The sequence below is a fragment of the Pimephales promelas genome, chromosome 19 (assembly GCF_988280905.1).
Source record: "Pimephales promelas chromosome 19, fPimPro1.hap1.1, whole genome shotgun sequence".
Classification (NCBI taxonomy): domain Eukaryota; kingdom Metazoa; phylum Chordata; class Actinopteri; order Cypriniformes; family Leuciscidae; genus Pimephales; species Pimephales promelas.
The window spans coordinates 14,127,285-14,150,006 of NC_142787.1; the positions used below are offsets into that span (position 1 = coordinate 14,127,285).

Here is a 22,722-nt window from a genome sequence, read left to right on the forward strand (position 1 = left end):
CTCAATCTTAAGTTTATCAAACGACGAGAACACTTTTGTGCGCAAAAAAACAACAAAAATAACGACTTTATTTCAACTATTCACTTCCTTCTCCATAAGCCTATAGTCCGTTAACGTAGTGTGATTGCGTAGAGCAACGTCACACGTAGGCTCACTATTGGTCGACGCTGGTCATGTGTGTGTGATGCGTGTGACGTACAATAACAGAAGCTTACGCTATTAAACTAGTTAGCTGACTCGCGCAGAGGGAGAAATAAACGAATAGTTGAAATAAAGTCGTTATTTTTGTTGTTTTTTTGCGCACAAAAGTGTTCTCGTCGTTTGATAAACTTAAGATTGAGCCCCTGTAGTCACTTGGACTATTTTAACGATGTCTTTTATGACTTTTCGGGGACGGCAAGAGCCAGTCCCTCAAGAAGCCTATGGACTGTATGCAGGAGCAATTTTAATATCTTAAATATCTTAATTCGTTTTCCGAAGATGAACGAAGGTCTTACGGGGTTGGAACAACATGAGGGTGAGTAAATACTGACAGAATTTTCATTTTTGGGTGAACTAACCCTTTAAGCGTTACCTTGTCATCCCGCAGGAACTACTAGTGATGTGGCCCATTATTTTAAAGTGAAAAACGTTATGTTTTGTTAACGTTACGTTATGTTAAGAACTTTAACGCTTAATAAAAATCCTCTTTGGATGATATCCGAGTCCTGAGCCTATCTACCATTTTATAAAAAATAAAAATGAAATTAGTTTTTCATGTCCTTTTTTATTGTGTTCTCTAAAGTTCTTAAATGACGAATTTAGTTTTATAACAATTGATCTCCACGGGACACTTTATGTCCCATTTATGTCCCATACTTTAAGTCGAAAGCGACCTACAATTGCTATATTTGTCAGAGGTCGGAGCAACTAGGGGTAAGGTGTCTTGCTCAGGGACACATTGGTGTCTTGTCTCACAGTGGATTCGAACCCGGGTCTCTCACACCAAAGACATGTGTCTTATCCACTGCACCATCACCACCCCATGATATTATATTGCTACAATTTTTTCTTTCAGTTTAACCTATAATGGTCTAATTAACATTACCTGTGGAGTTTGCCTCTACTCCTCTACTTTCTAAATCCTCCACTCTTCTTGCTCCATTTCTTTCCCGTCATCTCTTTCTACCTCTTCCACTGTTCCTCAACCTCTTCTCTTACACTTCTTCCTTTTAGAGTGTTTTTAATTGAGATAATTGTAAACAGTTAGATTTGCAATCCATGTGTTGTAACTCTGCAGATTTTTATTTGGTGCTAAATGAGAAATTGAGAAACTGAGAATTTAACAAATAACAGAGTTTGGAAAAATGGTGCACAAATGATTATAATTTTTGTAAAACCAATATAAAGAGCTGCCATTGTTTTTTTTCCCCCTGATATATTAAAGTTGGTTGGCTGTATGAACTGTGAAAACATTTAAGAATTTTGTGCACAGTGTTTTGAGAAAATTATGCAAGTGATTTGCATGAAATGAAGGAAAATATACATCCTTTTTGAGATTGTTACAAAGTGCTCAGATCACTACGATAATGTGAGAACAGTGACCCGAGTTCGGAGAAATATGTCAAATCGAATGAGCACTCATTCTGAGGTCTCCAACTAAATTTAAACTCCAGCAAAACAAAATGTATGATCTTTAATCAATCTCCCTCTTCATTTTACTACACAACAAAAATTTCCACCCTGGATGGTGTTGCACTGGAAATCGTTGACAATTACAAATACCTTGGTATTTGGTTAGATTCTTCGCTCTCCTTCCACACTCACATTAGCAAACTCCAATCTAAAATAAAATCCAGGATTGGCTTTCTTTTTCGTAATAGGGCCTCTTTCACTTTCTCTGCTAAACTCGCTCTTGTGAATATGACTATCCTGCCTATCTTAGATTTTGGCGATGTGGTTTAAAAATCCGCCTCTAACACTCTTCTTAGAAAGCTAGTTGTATTATATCACAGTGCTATACGCTTTGCTACCAATGCCCCATTTAGTACTCACCATTGTAAACTTTATACACTTATTGGTTGGCCTTCCCTTCATAATTCCCTTCCCTTTACGACAAAGACATTGGTTTTCTTTCATCTACAAAATCATTCTAGGGCTAGGCATAGGCCCTACCTACTTGAGAAACATTTCAGTAACCTCTCCTTCTCGCAACCTGCGTTCAAGTAGGTTTATCTCATAAACTACCACCAACGTTCGCACTTCCTTTGGCTGTCTCACTTTTCAGTTCTCCTCTGCTAACGATTGGAACGAACTTCAAAAATCCTTCAGGCTTGAAACATTTGTACCATTACCCGCTTTCAAACGATTGATATCTAAACTATTGACACATCACTGTTCTTGTTAGCATTATTATTTCTCCTCTTTGCAAACGAGTGTTTTACTATTTCTCTTTCTTCCAGTACTGCTATTTGTCAATAACGTACACTGTATTATACCTTCACACAGTTTAATTATTTATTATTCTCTTATTAGGAACACTGTCTAGCTATTGTAGTTTGAATTACTTTGTACGATGTACCATTTGACTGAACTACTGTCTTGTACACCCGTATTACACTATATTGTCCGTTATGTGTTACTTTATGTGTCTGCTCCTTGACATTTTACCTTGGTCAGGTCGCCGTTTTTAATGAGAATGAGTCCTCTATGTGCCTACCCGGTAAAATAAAGGATAAATAAATAAGAAAAGAGTAAAACTGCAAAACTGTTTATTAAGATTTATGAAATGAGACAAAGAACAGCAGAGCAACAAGCAAGCTTTATTCAGTTGAGTATTATTAAGTATAGCAATGCCTCAGAATGTGAATCATATTCGCTGGTGTTTGCTACAGAATCTGGACTCACTGAAACAGGAAGTAGAAGAGAAGAGGAGAGAAGAGCAGGAGGAACCTTCTCTTGTACATTCCATCTAAAAACATGATCCAGAAATTTGAATTAATTAATAATATAGTAATAATAATAATAACAGTGATTAATAAAATGGCATGTTTAATGTTGATCGATTTCATCAGTTTTCTAAAAAACAATACAAAGTGCAAATTCTCGGAAAGCTCTTATTTTCACAGTTTTCTAATTTAACACTTTTTTATCTATTGAAATTAGATTTTGTGCTCATTCTGAACAATCCCTTGTGTTTGAATTATAATTTTGGTGGGAAAAGGCAACTGTTAGTTAGTTGAGTATGTGTACTAAAGCCCAATACCTGCTGCATTGCAAAGATCAGTGTCACAGCACGTAGTTGTCATTCCATTTAGTTGGGGCCCGTCTTCACATTGATATTCACACCTTTTAGTTGTGAATGAAAACTCAGTGTAACCTGCAAAAAAGACAAACTTCCTGTAATAAGGTAAAGAAACAATTCGAGAAATCATGTTCCTCCTGCAAAAGACAATTAATGCCAATTGTGTGATGAGATTAACCTATAATGCTTCTTCTACTTCATATTATCACTTTCAGTAAATATCCACTTCATACCATATGACATTTCCATTGTACTGCTTGCACATTTATACTCTCCATCTGGACAGGTCTGCTCTTTCGCGTCACAGAAACCCCTTGAATCAGACTCGCACATGTAACACTTGAGAGAAGATCCTTAAAGACAGAGAGGGACATTCATTGACCTCAGTGTACCAAATAATGCATTCAATGCATTCTGGATAGAAATGAGTATTCATTATATACTAATAATAGCTACTATAATTATAGTAGGCCATGATAGCTTACAGCAACCTATTTTTTGTGATATCATACTCAAAATAAACGTTGTGTGCCTGCTGGGAATAGTCTGTTATGTCTCTTTTAACTGACACTTTTATCCAAAGCGACAAGTGGAGAGCATTTAACACACAATCCGGCACAACGTGACTGACGAGGTCCATACGGGTTCTGTTGTCTTACACGTCTTACTGCGTTACAGTAGGTTAAACTAAAGCCCTGGTCAAAGCCTAACTCCACCCACTGCCAATATTTGAAAAATAGAGCATCACAGTCCCGCCCACAGCGGTGCCGGAAGTAAAAATTCAATACGATTTCTCCATTGACATTTGAGATATAAGCCATAAAAACGTAACCATAAATGGTAGACTTAAAACCAGCTACGGCTGTACTTAGCGATTGTATATGCTCAAATAAACGGCAAAAGTTCATGGGGCACTAACCTTGTTTTAAGATAAATGCCTTTTATTCGCGATGTATTGGATAATTACTTCATTACCCACAACCCAGAACAATCCCACAATCCAACAGTGATGCATCTGATTGGTGGAAGTCGTGTCACATGTTTGAAACCCCGCGAAGGTACGTGAAGACTGAAGATCGCGTAATGACGTAGGGCTAAGTTCATTGGTCGCACTTCTGAGACGCCCGCGCGCCATTGGATGTGCAGTTGTCACAGCTTAGCTAATGAGCGAGCCAGATACTCAATGTTTTTGCATGTCGGGCTGCAAATGCGTTTGCTTCAGTAAATCGAGGAAAATGAGTTTCCCTGCACTTTCACTATATAAAATTCACTGGAGGAAAAAGTTCACGTGCCCGTGGTCAGATTTGGAAGTCACTCAAAAGGCTCTTTCACGGTGGCTTTCAGACGACTTTACTGAGGCGCGTTAGTTTATGGGAGGAGTAGTTCCTTTGCTCGGAAATGAAAATATGTACACAGGCTTGTACCCTCGACTTTTTTTGGATTTTCTCTTCGTTTTTTCACTCGAAATGATGTGTTGTATGCTTATGAGTTCAGCCGAAGCTGATTATCCTCAGACATGCTCTAATACTCTTTAGATATGGATTTTACAAAATGTCAATGGGAGAAATGAATGGGAAGTTTACTTCCGGCACCAGCGACTGTGATGCTCTATACTGAAAAGTGGGTGGAGCCCAGCAGAGGGGGGCGTGCACCTCTCTCTGTAGACAAGGGCGTGGTTAGCTGGTGCCTGCTTACATCACAGGGCACCACAACTTCCAATAGGAAAATTCATCTGCAGCCACCGTTCTACCTGAAGAAGGCAGCACTCAAACGTTTTTACACCATATATTGCAGAATTAAAACACTTTATAACCAAATTTAAAAAAGAGTTGTTTTAGTGTTTAGTTACCCTTTAAATCATAACAAGGAAACATGTCATCGCGACATACTGTAACACATTATACTTACAGTGTGTGTTTGAAAAAAGCTTTTTTCTGGGGTGCATTAGATGGCCAAACATCACAGTGACTAAACGAACAAAAATTCGCAAGAGCAGTAAGAGATTTGAAGCTCATTGGCAAACACGCCCAAGAGATGATTCGTGCTGTGATTGGCTGAATGTTAGTTCACTAACTAAGTAACAAATCAGAGAACATGGGTGGAAATATTGGCGCTTGGCCCCCCCAAAAAAATGCAGAGGACAGAATCACCTCTTTCTGAAAGTGTGGGGCCCTTACCCGCTGCATTGCAAAGATCAGTGTCACAGCACGTAGTTGTCATTCCATTTTGTTGGGGCCCGTCTTCACATTGATGTTCACACCCTTTAGTTGTAGAAGACACCTTAGTGTGACCTGAAAAAAGACAACTTCCTTTAATAGGGTAAAGAAACAATTCCAGAAATCATATTCCTCTTGCAACATTGGCAATTATGTGATGTGATACCTATAACTTCATATTATCACTTTCAGTAAATTTCCACTTCATACCATATGATATTTTCCTTGTGCTTGCACATTTATAATCTCCAGCTGGACATGTCTGCTCTCTCTCATCACAGACACCATTTGAATCAGACGTGCACTTGTAACACTTGAGAGAAAATCCTTAAAGACAGAGAAAGACATTCAGTGACATCAACGTACCAGATAATACATTCAATACATGCTGGGTAGAAATGAGTATTCATTAAATACTACGGTAACACTTTACAATAAGGTTAATTAGTTAACATTAGTTAACCACATTAGTTAACATGAACTAAGAATGAACAATACTTCTTCAGCATTTATTAATCTTAGGTAATATTAATTCCAACATTTACTAATACGTTATTAAAATCAAATGTTGTATTAGTTAACATTAGTAAATGCACTGTGAACTAACATGAACGCACAATGAACAGCTGTATTTGTATTAACTAACATTAACAAAGATTAATACACACTGTAACTAATGCATTGCTCATCTTTAGTTCATGTTAGTTAATGCATTTACTAATGTTAACTAATGAACCTTATTGTAAAGTGTTACCAATACTAATAATAAATATAGCTGCGAGCAGCGATGGCGGGCCCAAGCCGGTGGCACCGCAACCCCGGTTCCTTTAGTTACCTAAATGCACCCGGGTGGCGGTGCCGAAGGCTTTGGCCCTTTTATGATTAAATGTTAAAACGGCTTGCCATACTCTGTCATTTCGACTAGTCACAATTATGTTACAGATATCTTAAATGATAATACAAACTATCCAAAATGTAATTACGAATAGGAAGAAAGACGTTGTTGATATCTACAACGTTAATTCCGGACAGGCAAACTTAGCTTTTAAATGTTAAAAGGGCTTGCCATACAGGGACGTAGGCTCAGAGAGAGGCTCACCATATTCAAACCAAAATATCTGACTTCCTCTTGGTCCGAGCTAATGACTATGTATTAGAAAGTTGTCCGGCTTGATGAGTACAATGTATATAGCGATTTTTGTAACTGTAGATAAAACTAACAACCCCACTTTTGTCAAAAGGTGGCGCTATTTAGTCCTTGCACTATGCCCGTTTCTGAAACTTTGCACATGTCTACTGGCTAATAAATGTGATGTATCTGTTGAGTTTCAAGCAATTTCAATTTCAATTTCAATTTGACTGTTGAAAAGAAGTGCGCCGATTAGATACTCAGGATCGGTATCGGCTCTGACACTGCCATCTTTGACGAGGCTGATTCAAATTCTATATTGTGCATATATACTATTCTATGTTAGGCACAAAGGCACAAAAACTTTCTAAAGTACCATAAAGTTTTTGTGTACTGTATTATTAGTGTTCTGAAGCTATTATGTGATATAGAAATTAATATTTAAGTCATTAAATTCAAGAACACAAACTTTTCCCTCTCTGCGCCTGTCAGTCATTCTCCATTCAGCATTCAAACAGCACGTCACATTCGGTTACAGTCAATGATGAAACGATCTTCAAGATGATTGAATGTTAATCCTATTATACTGGATCTTTAAGATAAAGGTCTAAAGGTCTATATTTTCGAATGAAGAAACTTTTTCTTGCTGGACTTTATTGCTGTAACTTAATCGTGTTACTTTCTACCGGGTGTCGGACGCTGTCGGTTAGATCACAACACTAGAGTCAGAGAACTATAATTGTTCTTCACGCACACAGTAACTGAAATTTAAAACCTTTAAAAGAAAAGGCTCAATAAACTATTGCATAGATAGATAATGTATAATACACTGTTCATAAATATGTATTTCCTTTGTGCTTTGAACTTTTCAATACGGACTCAATGCGCTGTAACTTCATGTGGCTTCAAGCACATCATTCTCCGCTCGGGATGCACATAAGTGCTTTGTGCTGCACCGTATTAGAGACGTAATATCATAATGCAGTGACGTAATAACAGATTATTAATTGCCTTTCAATTATATGTTGCTGCGTCATTAAACATCTGTCCTATGCATTTCAAACATTTATAGCAGCCATGGCTATATCTTTTTATGATTTTTGTTATCTTGTTTTTCATGAATGTATTTTTTAAAAATAAGAGCAATGTGTATTATCTATTATTAATATAGTTTATAATAGCATTTTTGTCATAGATTATGACAAAGTAATCATATGATCCACCAGCGAGGAACCAGCAGAACAGAGTGAACATTCTTTCTGTTTAGTTCAATCCTACTTAATAGGAATTTATTTAAAATGCTCGCTCTACTCCACACCATTAATGTCTTGTGCGGACATCCGTATTTTGACTTTCGGTTTTAAGTAAGCGATTTAAAAGCTCCCAAGTCCCAGTGGAGTCACACGTTGATTAACCGGTGGGAATATACACAATAGGCCTACCTGATATTGAACACAAGAGGGCAGTATAGCACTACGTATGACTCAGATTATTATTTTTTTATGAATTTTACAACAATTCTGGCTGTTTTTGAACGTAAACATAATTCTTAAATGAAAAAAGGGAAAAATTGGGGAAGTTATAATATTTGTATAATTTAATTTAGAAACAAATGATGTATAATTACATTTTTAGAAGATATAAGGCTTTTAGTGTTTACTTTTTTGACATTACTTTAATCTTTTGCCATAGTTGCACATGTCTACTGGCTAATAAATGTGATGTATCTGTTGAGTTTCAAGCAATTTCAAGCATGCTAAGAGTCCCAAAAGCATCAAAAAAGAATGTTAAAGTTTGTTTCGTTGCCACGGCAACAGTATCAAAGATATCAAAAATTCATTCACAGGTCTACATCTGCCGTGTATTTACATTATACAGATGAAGTTTGAAGCAAATCGGGTAAAAATAAGAGAGTGATTTCAAAGCATTTTGAAAGTGACACACTTCCTGCTGCCAGTTGGTGGCGCTATAACTTTGACTCACAATAGTCACATCCATGTGATCGGTCTCTTACAGCGAAAACACTGCTGAAGTTTCATCAAGATCAGTTAATGTATGCTGAAGTTATAACAGACATCCTGTTTCATGTTTCTCGCCATAATTTCGTTTCCTCGCCACGGCCAAACCGTTCGAGATATCAAAAATCCCGTGGCACTTTTTCATCCTTAATGTCTTGACTTCACGCTGATCGAGTTTCGTCGAATTTGGTTCAGTGCTCTAGGAGCAATAATTTAAATTCCATTGCATGTGTTTTAAACACAACCCTAAATAGCCAACTTCCTGTTGGGCTGGGGTAAAAAGTAAGAGTGTGAAGTAGGCTATATATGAAACGATGAGATCTATATGTGTACCAAGTTTCATATTATTACATGCAAGTGTGTTTGATTTATGGACCAAATTTTCAGACCAAGTTTATTGACCAAGTTAATCTGATTAATAAACTAATTATATAAAACTATTGTCAATTCACTACAATTAAACTAGTTATATGCCTTTACTTATAAAAAATAAAAATAAAAACTTATTTAAAAAATACCAGGCTTGAGAAATGTATTTTCTTTATGCAGGTCATACACACAGCAGTGAAATGGTTAAGCCCCCTCCCCCTGCACACACACACAGACAGCCAGCCAGCCAGCCAGCCAAAGACACAGAGACACAGAGACATGTAGGCTCAGACTGGCCATATTCAAACAAAAATATCTGACTTTCTGTAGGTCCTAGCTAATAAGTGTCAATTAGAAAGTTGTCCGGCTCGAGGAGTACAATATACATACCAATTTTTGTAACTCTAGTTAAAACTAACAACCCCACTTTTGTCAAAAGGTGGCGCTACTGAGCCCTCACCACGCCCGTTTCTGCAACTTTGCACATGTCTACTGGCTAATAAATGTGATGTGTCTGTCGAGTTTCATGCAATTTGAAGCATGCTAAGGGTCTCAAAAGCATCCTAAAAGCATCCTAAAAGAAGGGTAAAGTTTGATGCATCGCCACGGCAACAGTTTCAAAGATATCAAGAATCCATTCACAGGTCTTCATCTGCCGTATGTTTACATTATACATATGAAGTTTGAAGCAAATCGGGTAAAAATAAAAGGGTGATATCTAAGCATTTTGAAAGTGACACACTTCCTGCTGCCAGTTGGTGGCGCTATAACTTTGACTCACAATAGTCACATCCATGTGATCGTCCTCTTACAGCGAACACACTGATGAAGTTTCATCAAGATCAGTTAATGTATGCTGAAGTTATAACACACTTCCTGTTTCACGTTTCTCGCCATAATTTTGTTTCCTCGCCACGGCCAAACCGTTCGAGATATCAAAAATCCCCTCGCAAACTTTCATCCTCAATGTCTTGACTTCACGCTGACCGAGTTTCGTCGAATTTGGATCAAAGCTCTAGGAGGAGTATTAAAAATTCCATTGCGAGTGTTTTACGAACAACCCTAAATAGCCGACTTCCTGTTGGGCTGGGGTAAAAAGTAAAAGCACGAGGTATAGATGAAACGATGAGACCAACATGTGTACCGAGTTTCATATTATTACATGCAAGCGTGTTTGATTTATGGACCAAGTGTTCGGACCCCGTTCCAGGGGGCGCTGTCGAGCCCCCCTGCCACGCCCGGGTACCAGCTTCAGCCCGGCCCTGATGGCCGCGGGTTCTGACCCGTGTGCAAAGTTTCAAGAGTTTTCGAGCATGTTAAGGGCCCCAAAAGTGCCCGAATAGTCGTATAAATAATAATAATAATAATAAATATAGCTGCGAGCAGCGATGGCGGGCCCAAGCCGGTGGCACCGCAACCCCGGTTCCTTTAGTTACCTAAATGCACCCGGGTGGCGGTGCCGAAGGCTTTGGCCCTTTTATGATTAAATGTTAAAACGGCTTGCCATACTCTGTCATTTCGACTAGTCACAATTATGTTACAGATATCTTAAATGATAATACAAACTATCCAAAATGTAATTACGAATAGACAGAAAGACGTTGTTGATATCTACAATGTTAATTCCGGACAGGCAAACTTAGCTTTTAAATGTTAAAAGGGCTTGCCATACAGGGACGTAGGCTCAGAGAGAGGCTCACCATATTCAAACCAAAATATCTGACTTCCTCTTGGTCCGAGCTAATGACTATGTATTAGAAAGTTGTCCGGCTTGAGGAGTACAATGTATATAGCGATTTTTGTAACTGTAGATAAAACTAACAACCCCACTTTTGTCAAAAGGTGGCGCTATTTAGTCCTTGCACTATGCCCGTTTCTGAAACTTTGCACATGTCTACTGGCTAATAAATGTGATGTATCTGTTGAGTTTCATGCAATTTCAATTTCAATTTCAATTTGACTGTTGAAAAGAAGTGCGCCGATTAGATACTCAGGATCGGTATCGGCTCTGACACTGCCATCTTTGACGAGGCTGATTCAAATTCTATATTGTGCATATATACTATTCTATGTTAGGCACAAAGGCACAAAAACTTTCTAAAGTACCATAAAGTTTTTGTGTACTGTATTATTAGTGTTCTGAAGCTATTATGTGATATAGAAATTAATATTTAAGTCATTAAATTCAAGAACACAAACTCAGTGTTTCCTCTAGGATTTTTCCAAGCTGTGGGGGCAGGCCCATTTCCCCCGGCGGGCGGGGGGGGGGCTGATATTTTCACTTAGGCCACGCCCCCTTGTCTCTATTATAATCGATCATGCGCATCCCGTGTGCAGAATGATGCACTTGAAGCAACACCAAGTCACAGCACGCAACGCTTCACATTGAAAAGAACATAGCGAAGGGATTAGATCTATAATATGCTTAGTAGGGCTGGACGATTTGGGGAAAATGTCATATTGCCATTACTGAGGTCAATATTGCAATTGTGATATGCGATTCCGATATAATAAAATGCTTTCATGAGTCCAACTTGCTTGGTTCTAAAGTAAAATGCACACACAGATTAGTGATCATTCTGTGTATTAATGTTTATTTCTCAACTCAAACTAAAAACAACAACTAAATGATTGATAACACCTATAATGATCAATAAACCAACCAAACCATCATTACAGTGAAAGCTATCAACTTTTTTAAAAAAATGATTAGGCTAAAAAATTTTTTTAACAACTTTTAAATTAAGTGAACTTCAAACAATCCCCACATAAACCCATAATAAAAACCATATTTACCTGTGCCCTTCCTGTCTTAACAGGTAGGATACAGAAATTGAATAAAGTTATCAAACAGTCTGCGCTGCATGAATTATAAATTATATATAGAATAATCCTTATTAAAGCTACAAAAGTTCTTTAGTCAAGATCAGTGAGTAATTTTCTAATTTCCCTTTGTTCTTTTAACTTTACTGACAGAACGCTTTATTCGCTGCTGGCCCTTTAAGAGCACCCGTTGCCGAGACGCGGATCTCACATGCGCCTCATAGCACAACTCTTTTCGTCCATAAGACTTTTCTTACGTTATGAAGATACTCGACAAAACGACATTTTGGCATAATTGTGTGTGCTATTGTTCGTTCAAGCTCGAAAGAGAACTGTATTCTGGCACGCGTCAGTGCATGCGCATTATGGCGCGCGTCTTTCTGCGAGTCTCATTTAGGGCATTCACAGGCAGCTTTTCACTTCTTGTCGTGCAAAATGCGAAAAGGCATTTGCACGAATAAGAGCGGGATCGTGTAACACTAGTCAAAGGATGACAAAAATGAAGAGATGCTGCGTTAATAGCCCTAATTTGTTTATTTCATATAAAATCGCGGCATTTTGCGTTATATAATTGCATAGGTTTGAGATCGCTATTACGATTGCGATTTGATTAATCGTGCAGCACTAATGCTTAGTGTATTCTATATGCAACAGTTTTTTGAGCCTTTTCTTTTAACAGTTTTAAATTTCAGTGCGCATGAAGAACAATAGCACTCTCTCGACTCTATGCTGTAATCTCACATACACCCGGGAGAAGGGAATGTGAAAGGGCAATAAACTCCACTCCAGCAAGATAAAGTCATTTTATGAAAACCATCTACTTTATGCTTTATCTACAAATAAAGTATAATAATGGGAATATTGACCTTGAAGAGAGTGTCGTCGTGTCGCAAACGAACGCGACGCGCTGAATTCTGAATGAAGAATGACTGAGGCGAGATGACTTTCCGTTAACTTTAACTTAGCGACTAAAATTACACATTATACAATGACTTTAGAAGTCTTGGAATATAGGGTGAAAACTTGATTGTGCTTTACAAAGTTTTTTATGCCTTTAGTGGGGCTTAACAAAATAACATAATACTATGCAGAATATCGGACGTCACTGAGAAGCTGCAGCCGTGGCGGGAGGATTTTAAGTGTGGCGGCCCGCCACGGGAGAATGAATGTAGAGGAAACACTGCAAACTTTTCCCTCTCTGCGCCTGTCAGTCATTCACCATTCAGCATTCAAACAGCACGTCACATTCGGTTACAGTCAATGATGAAACGATCTTCAAGATGATTGAATGTTAATCCTATTATACTGGATCTTTAAGATAAAGGTCTAAAGGTCTATATTTTCGAATGAAGAAACTTTTTCTTGCTGGACTTTATTGCTGTAACTTAACCGTGTTACTTTCTACCGGGTGTCGGACGCTGTCGGTTAGATCACAACACTAGAGTCAGAGCACTATAATTGTTCTTCACGCACACAGTAACTGAAATTTAAAACCTTTAAAAGAAAAGGCTCAATAAACTATTGCATAGATAGATAATGTATAATACACTGTTCATAAATATGTATTTCCTTTGTGCTTTGAACTTTTCAATACGGACTCACTGCGCTGTAACTTCATGTGGCTTCAAGCACATCATTCTCCGCTCGGGATGCACATAAGTGCTTTGTGCTGCACCGTATTGGAGCCGTAATATCATAATGCAGTGATGTAATGACAGATTATTAATTGCCTTTCAATTATATGTTGCTGCGTCATTAAACATCTGTCCTATGCATTTCAAACATTTATAGCATCCATGGCTATATTTTTTTATGATTTTTGTTATCTTGTTTTTCATGAATGTATTTTTCAAAAATAAGAGCAATGTGTATTATCTATTATTAATATGGTTTATAATAGCATTTTTGTCATAGATTATGACAAAGTAATCATATGATCCACCAGCGAGGAACCAGCAGAACAGAGTGAACATTCATTCTGTTTAGTTCAATCCTACTTAATAGGAATTTATTTAAAATGCTCGCTCTACTCCACACCATTAATGTCTTGTGCGGACATCCGTATTTCGACTTTCGGTTTTAAGTAAGCGATTTAAAAGCTCCCAAGTCCCAGCGGAGTCACACGTTGATTAACCGGTGGGAATATACACAATAGGCCTACCTGATATTGAACACAAGAGGGCAGTATAGCACTACGTATGACTCAGATTATTATTTTTTTATGAATTTTACAACAATTCTGGCTGTTTTTGAACGTAAACATAATTCTTAAATGAAAAAAAGGAAAAATTGGGGAAGTTATAATATTTGTATAATTTAATTTAGAAACAAATGATGTATAATTACATTTTTAGAAGATTTGAGGCTTTTAGTGTTTACTTTTTTGACATTACTTTAATCTTTTGCCATAGTTGCACATGTCTACTGGCTAATAAATGTGATGTATCTGTTGAGTTTCAAGCAATTTCAAGCATGCTAAGAGTCCCAAAAGCATCAAAAAAGAATGTTAAAGTTTGATTCGTTGCCACGGCAACAGTATCAAAGATATCAAAAATTCATTCACAGGTCTACATCTGCCGTATGTTTACATTATACAGATGAAGTTTGAAGCAAATCGGTTAAAAATAAGAGAGTGGTTTCAAAGCATTTTGAAAGTGACACACTTCCTGCTGCCAGTTGGTGGCGCTATAATTTTGACTCACAATAGTCACATCCATGTGATCGGTCTCTTACAGCGAAAACACTGCTGAAGTTTCATCAAGATCAGTTAATGTATGCTGAAGTTATAACACACATCCTGTTTCATGTTTTTCGCCATAATTTCGTTTCCTCGCCACGGCCAAACCGTTCGAGATATAAAAAATCCCTTGGCACCTTTTCATCCTTAATGTCTTGACTTCACGCTGATCGAGTTTTGTCGAATTTGGTTCAGTGCTCTAGGAGCAATACTTTAAATTCCATTGCATGTGTTTTAAACACAACCCTAAATAGCCGACTTCCTGTTGGGCTGGGGTAAAAAGTAAGAGTGTGAAGTATATATGAAACGATGAGATCTATATGTGTACCAAGTTTCATATTATTACATGCAAGTGTGTTTGATTTATGGACCAAATTTTCAGACCAAGTTTATTGACCAAGTTAATCTGATTAATAAACTAATTATATAAAACTATTGTCAATGCACTACAATTAAACTTTTATATGTCTTTACTTATAAAAAATAAAAATAAAAACTTATTTAAAAAATACCAGGCTTGAGAAATGTATTTTCTTTATGCAGGCCATACACACAGCAGTGAAATGGTTAAGCCCCCTCCCCCTGCACACTCACACACACAGAGACAGGCAAAGACAGAGATGTAGGCTCAGATTAAGCAAGACCACATTCAAACAAACACATCTGACTTTCTGTGGGTCCTAGCTAATAAGTTTAAATTAGAAAGTTGTCCGGCTCGAGGAGTACAATATACATACCAATTTTTGTAACTCTAGTTAAAACTAACAACCCCACTTTTGTCAAAAGGTGGCGCTACTGAGCCCTCACCACGCCCGTTTCTGAAACTTTGCACATGTCTACTGGCTAATAAATGTGATGTGTCTGTCGAGTTTCATGCATTTTGAAGCATGCTAAGGGTCTCAAAAGCATCCTAAAAGCATCCTAAAAGAAGGGTAAAGTTTGATGCGTCGCCACGGCAACAGTTTAAAAGATATCAAGAATCCATTCACAGGTCTACATCTGCCGTATGTTTACATTATACATATGAAGTTTGAAGCAAATCGGGTAAAAATAAAAGGGTGATATCAAAGCATTTTGAAAGTGACACACTTCCTGCTGCCAGTTGGTGGCGCTATAACTTTGACTCACAATAGTCACATCCATGTGATCGTCCTCTTACAGCGAACACACTGCTGAAGTTTCATCAAGATCAGTTAATGTATGCTGAACTTATAACACACTTCCTGTTTCACGTTTCTCGCCATGATTTCGTTTCCTCGCCACGGACAAACCGTTCGAGATATAAAAAATCCCCTCGCAAACTTTCATCCTCAATGTCTTGACTTCACGCTGACCGAGTTTCGTCGAATTTGGATCAAAGCTCTAGGAGGAGTATTTGACATTCCATTGCGAGCGTTTTACAAACAAACCTCAATAGCCGACTTCCTGTTGGGCTGGGGTAAAAAGTAAGAGTGTGAGGTATAGATGAAACGATGAGATCAACATGTGTACCGAGTTTCATATTATTACATGCAAGCGTGTTTGAGTTATGGACCAAGTGTTCGGACCCCGTTCCAGGGGGCGCTGACGAGCCGCCCTACCACGCCCGGGTACCAGCTTCAGCCCGGCTCTGATGGCCGCGGGTTCTGACCCGTGTGCAAAGTTTCAAGAGTTTTCGAGCACGTTAAGGGCCCCAAAAGTGCCCAAAAGGTAGTAAAATAATAATTATTATAATAATAATAGTGAAGAAAAATAATCCCAAGGAAAACAATAGGGCCTTCGCCCTTTCAGGGCTTGGGCCCTAAATATAGCTGCGAGCAGCGATGAAGGGCCCAAGCCGGTGGCACCGCAACCCCGGTTCCTTAGTTACCTAAAAGCACCAGGGTGGCCATGCCACTGGCTTTGGCCCTTCATCGCGGATCACAGCTATATATATATATATATACTGTATATACATATATATATATATGAAGCCGGTGGCACCGCCACCCTGGTGCCTTTAGGTTTATTGTGCACGACATGCAAAATGTAACCCTGCTTTGACTGATGCAAGCTCTACAGCACAGTTTATAGTAAGAAAGAATATAGTAAGAAAGAAAAGTAAGCTGTTACTCTGAGATGGTTTGGGAAACAAACATTCATCATGTCGCATTGGTTTTAGTTACTTGTCCTCGAACAGAGCCCTAATCTGTTTATATTTCAGTTACACATTCTACATTGATTAAAAAAGAAAAATCAAATGTGTTTTTAATTCATACAGAAATAAAATATTTATAATTCAGCTGAGAATAAAGTTAGTTCAAATTTTAAGAAAAAACAAATATGATCTGAAATATAGCACATTCATTTTTAAATTCATTCAGGTTCAATTACCAAAAATACAATCTTAATTTAATTTAAAGCAAATAATAAATCTAAAATATATGGGTTATATGCATATTTTGTAAAAAAAGAAGAAAAAAAAGAAAGAAAGATATATATCCAAAAACACAAGGCCTTAAACTTTAACAAGGGTGCAACTCTTATCACTACAACAAACATAGTCACACACACAAGTCAAGTCACTTACATTTTAGATGCAATATTGACTTTTTAGATGCAATATTGACTTTTTTCTGTTTCAGCAGAGAAAATAGTTAAACAAAGATCACAGCGACCCATCGCGCATCTCAAAGCAATGTGTTTTCTCATTACTGAATGATTCAGCATTTTGAATCCATGACTCGTTCATTAAGACGGTCATCTGGCGACACCTTATGGTGATTTAGGGTTATGTTTAAAAGTATCGTTCTTTACAGCGATTTTTAATTGACTCCTGTTAAACCAATCTCGTAACATTATTGTGTAACCGATTTAATTTGATCAGCCTTACCTAGGGTAACAGCCCTATAGTGTCTTATTATTCTAAATTATTGAATTTATTGATCAAATTTACTAATGAAAAATGAAGCATACATTTATTAAGACTAGGCTGCCCTGCAGATATTAGGCTACAATATGCAGATTTAAATATACCATTTATCAAATAATCTGTTTATTTTTAGGTTACACATTACATTGTTGAAAAAATAAAAATCAAATGTGACCCGCTCTGGCGAAATGAGTCGGAAGTTGCAACCTTCCATTTTAAGATATGGGCCGATTATATGGAAAAACCATGAAATAACAAAAAAAAAATATATATATATATATATATATATATTTGCTAATTTCAAAGAACAGACATTCAAAAATAATCTCACAGGGTTTCGTAGTCGAGATAATTGAGTAAAGGTATTTAAATAACGATTAAAGTTGTCAAAGCTTTAAATTCGCTGAAATAAACATTGCTCTTCTCAACTCCCCTCGTCACCTCTGAGCATTTCCCGGGTATCCCCTGAAACGTTGAACTCACTGGAGGCTTCTAACCTAAACTGCGTGAGTATATTTATCTGCAAGAAGAATATAGCCTATTAAGGCTGTAACGATCGCGACACTCAGATCCACGAACCTGTGTCGCGGTGTGAGAGGACAGAATAACGACACCGACACGTCCCTTCAACTCCCGAAGTTATCCTTCACGTCCAGACCCAATGCTAGCTACAACATCTTTAAATTACTAGTATTATTTGAAGTTAACATTATAAAATACGTAGACTTACACCACAAAACTTAAATTATTACTAATTTTTTTAAAATTGGGCAATTTCAGCATTATGGAGGAGATCCAATTCCCAGATAATTAAATATTTTAATAAATTGGCCTATGTGAACCACACTGCACAAACCAAAAGTAATACTCACCGGATGAAGAAGGGTTGACTCTCTCCAGAACATAAAATCTTTATTTTATTTTCCGTGTTCGCATTTATGAGGAAAAACAATCCGAACGTGACCGTTCTCTGGAAGCAGCACTAAAACTTTCACATAGCTTAAACATGCAAGCACAAAGCCTTTCTTTAAAGTAAATTTCGTTTTAAAATAATTATCTTAATTTAAATCAATGTTTCATCAACCAATTACTAGGATTTAATAATAAGAAATAAATTGCAGACAATAGGCTAGGCCTAATCACGACGCTGAGACGCGCGGCACGTGAACTGAAGCTTGTCTCATGAACCGAAAGTCAGCGTATAAGGTATCCTCACAGACATATATATTGAAATGTCTACTTTTAAAGACAACCATTCAAAATGAAAGAAAACAGACTGCTCTCTGCTTATGTGGGCTAATCCGTATGAAAACTGAATTTCTCTCTGACTCCTCTTCAATCTTTCTGATTTTAGAACATTTTTGTAAAAGTGACTTTTTAATTATTTATTTCAAAAAAATTAAAAATAAGTTGAGTTTCAGCCTCGTTAAATTGCATTTATATATGTTAATCTATTTGGTCAAATTAAGCTATATAAAATAAATAGTTTATCCCTTAAAATGCTATGGATTTTGAAAGATATCAAAAAAAAAAAAAAAAAAAAAACGGGCAAAAAAACTTTAAAAGCGATTTTCTTAGGTTTTCAATTGGAAAAAAAGGGCAGACGAACAGAATTCAAATCTGTATATCTTTACAACCATTCAAGGTATGACCAAGGTATCATTTGAAAGCTTACAGTGTCCTCTTTTCATTAATATCAAAATCTCAATTTTTAAATTTGGGTCACTGTGACTAATTTTGCTGGATCAGGTCGGTCACAAATGTGTTTTTTATTGTAGTATTATTTTATACAGAAATACATTATAATTATATATAATATACAAAATATAACCGTGGGCGCGATTAAACAGTGTTACAATAAAACTCAACATTGTGTTTTTTAAAAATAAATTCAAATAATACAAATCCCGAAATTGCGCTAATTTTAAAATTAAACTAAAACTCATGGCTGCACAAGCATTCATAACTGTGCGCCAACAGCGAGGAACCAGCAGAACAGAGTGAACGTTCATTCTGTTTAGTTCAATCCTACTTAATAGGAATTTATTTAAAATGCTTGCTCTACTCCACAACATTAATGTCTTGTGCGGATATCTGTATTTTGACTTTCGGTTTTAAGTAAGCGATTTAAAAGTTCCCGAGTCCCAGCGGAGTCACACGTTGATTAACCGGTGGGAATATACACAATAGGCCTAACTGATATTGAACACAAGAGGGCAGTATAGCACTACGTATGACTCAGATTATTTTTTCTTCTTCTGAATTTTACAACCTGGCTGTTTTTGAACGTAAACATAATTCTTAAATGAAAAAAGGGAAAAACTGCTTTAATTATAATATTTGTATAATTTAATTTAGAAACAAATGATGTATAATTACATTTTTAGAAGATATTAGGCTTTTAGTGTTTACTTTTTTGACATTACTTTAATCTTTTGCCAAAGTTGCACATGCCTACTGGCTAATAAATGTGATGTTTCTGTCGAGCTATCTGTATCTATCTGTTTCAAGCAATTTCAAGCATGCTAAGAGTCTCAAAAGTATCAAAAAAGAATGTTAAAGTTTGATTTGTTGCCACAGCAACAGTATCAAAGATATCAAGAATCCATTCACAGGTCTACATCTGCTGTATTTTTACATTATACAGATGAAGTTTGAAGCAAATCGGTTAAAAATAAGAGGGTGATATCAAAGCATTTTGAAAGTGACACACTTCCTGCTGCCAGTTGGTGGCGCTATAACTTTGACTCACAATAGTCACATCCATGTAATCAGCCTCTTACAGTGAACACACTGCTGAAGTTTCATCAAGATCAGTTAATGTATGCTGAAGTTATAACACACTTCCTGTTTCACGTTTCTCGCCATAATTTTGTTTCCTCGCCACGGCCAAACCGTTCGAGATATCAAAAATCCCCTCGCAAACTTTCATCCTCAATGCCTTGACTTCATGCTGACCGAGTTTCGTGCCGTGTGTTTGAATTCTCTAGGAGGAGTATTGCACATTCCACTGCGAGCGTTTTACAAACAAACCTCAATAGCCGACTTCCTGTTTGGCTGGGGTAAAAAGTAAAAGCGCGAGGTATAGATGAAACGATGAGATCAACATGTGTACCGAGTTTCATATTATTACATGCAAGCGTGTTTGATTTATGGACCAAGTGTTCGGACCCCGTTCCAGGGGGCGCTGTCTAGCCCCCCTGCCACACCCAGGTACCATCTTCAGCCCGGCTCTGATGGCTGTGGGATCTGACCTGTGTGCAAAGTTTCAAGAGTTTTCAAACCCGTTAAGGGCCCCAAAAGCCGCTAAGAGTCTCAAAATCATGAAAAAAAAGAATTTTAAAGTTTGATGCGTTGCCACGGCAACAGTATCAAAGATATCAAGAATCCATTCACAGGTCTTCATCTGCTATGTATTTACATTATACAAATTAAGTTTGAAGCACATCGGGTAAAAATAAAAGGGTGAGTTCAAAGCATTTTGAAAGTGACACACTTCCTGCTACCAGTTGGTGGCGCTATAACTTTGACTCACAATAGTCACATCCATGTGATCGTCCTCTTACAGCGAACACACTGCTGAAGTTTCATCAAGATCAGTTAATGTATGCTGAAGTTATAACACACTTCCTGTTTCACGTTTCTCGCCATAATTTCGTTTCCTCGCCACGGCCAAACCGTTCGAGATATCAAAAATCCCCTCGCAAACTTTCATCGTCAATGCCTTGACTTCATGCTGACCGAGTTTCGTGCCGTGTGTTTGAATTCTCTAGGAGTAGTACTTCAAATTCCATTGCGAGTGTTTTATGAACAACCCTAAATAACCGACTTCCTGTTGGGCTGGGGTAAAAAGTAATAGTATGAGGTATATATGAACGATGAGATCAACATGTGTACCGAGTTTCATATTATTACATACAAGCGTGTTTGAGTTATGGACCAAGTTTTCGGACCCCGTTCCAGGGGGCGCTGTCTAGTCCCTCTGCCACGCCCGGGTACCATCTTCAGCCCGGCCCTGATGGCCGCGGGTTCTGACCCGTGTGCTAAGTTTCAAGAGTTTTTGAGCATGTTTAGGGCCCCAAAAGTGCCCGAATAGTCGTATAAATAATAATAATAATAATAATAATAATAATAATAATCCTAAGGAAAACAATAGGGCCTTCGCCCTTTCAGGGCTTGGGCCCTAAATATAGCTGCGAGCAGCGATGGCGGGCCCAAGCCGGTGGCACCGCAACCCCGGTTCCTTTAGTTACCTAAATGCACCCGGGTGGCGGTGCCGAAGGCTTTGGCCCTTTTATGATTAAATGTTAAAACGGCTTGCCATACTCTGTCATTTCGACTAGTCACAATTATGTTACAGATATCTTAAATTATAATACAAACTATCCAAAATGTAATTACGAATAGACAGAAAGACGTTGTTGATATCTACAATGTTAATTCCGGACAGGCAAACTTAGCTTTTAAATGTTAAAAGGGCTTGCCATACAGGGACGTAGGCTCAGAGAGAGGCTCACCATATTCAAACCAAAATATCTGACTTCCTCTTGGTCCGAGATAATGACTATGGATTAGAAAGATTTATCCGGCTTGAGGAGTACAATGTATATAGCGATTTTTGTAACTGTAGATAAAACTAACAACCCCACTTTTGTCAAAAGGTGGCGCTATTTAGTCCTTGCACTATGCCCGTTTCTGAAACTTTGCACATGTCTACTGGCTAATAAATGTGATGTATCTGTTGAGTTTCAAGCAATTTCAATTTCAATTTCAATTTGACTGTTGAAAAGAAGTGCGCCGATTAGATACTCAGGATCGGTATCGGCTCTGACACTGCCATCTTTGACGAGGCTGATTCAAATTCTATATTGTGCATATATACTATTCTATGTTAGGCACAAAGGCACAAAAACTTTCTAAAGTACCATAAAGTTTTTGTGTACTGTATTATTAGTGTTCTGAAGCTATTATGTGATATAGAAATTAATATTTAAGTCATTAAATTCAAGAACACAAACTTTTCCCTCTCTGCGCCTGTCAGTCATTCTCCATTCAGCATTCAAACAGCACGTCACATTCGGTTACAGTCAATGACGAAACGATCTTCAAGATGATTGAATGTTAATTCTATTATACTGGATCTTTAAGATAAAGGTCTAAATGTCTATATTTTCGAATGAAGAAACTTTTTCTTGCTGGACTGTAACTTAACCGTGTTACTTTCTACCGGGTGTCGGACGCTGTCGGTTAGATTACA

The 22,722-nt window shown here is 37.5% G+C and overlaps 1 protein-coding gene across 2 annotated transcripts in view; it reads right to left on the minus strand.

Moving 5' to 3' along the window:
* Positions 1 to 2,782: 2,782 nt before the first annotated feature.
* Positions 2,783 to 22,722, minus strand: part of LOC148970773 (urokinase plasminogen activator surface receptor-like) — a 44,466-nt gene continuing 24,526 nt past the window's right edge. The window contains exons 4-8 of one of the 2 annotated variants that reach the window (XM_089123532.1): positions 5,710 to 5,826; positions 5,461 to 5,574; positions 3,517 to 3,636; positions 3,245 to 3,358; positions 2,783 to 2,950 (exon numbers count right to left, since the gene is read on the minus strand). In XM_089123532.1, coding sequence (XP_088979658.1) covers positions 2,883 to 2,950; positions 3,245 to 3,358; positions 3,517 to 3,636; positions 5,461 to 5,574; positions 5,710 to 5,826 — 533 coding nt within the window. In that variant the 3' untranslated portion in view covers positions 2,783 to 2,882. Of the gene's footprint in view, positions 2,951 to 3,244; positions 3,359 to 3,516; positions 3,637 to 5,433; positions 5,575 to 5,709; positions 5,827 to 22,722 lie in introns of both variants that reach the window. The other variant, XM_089123533.1, reaches the window with a different exon arrangement.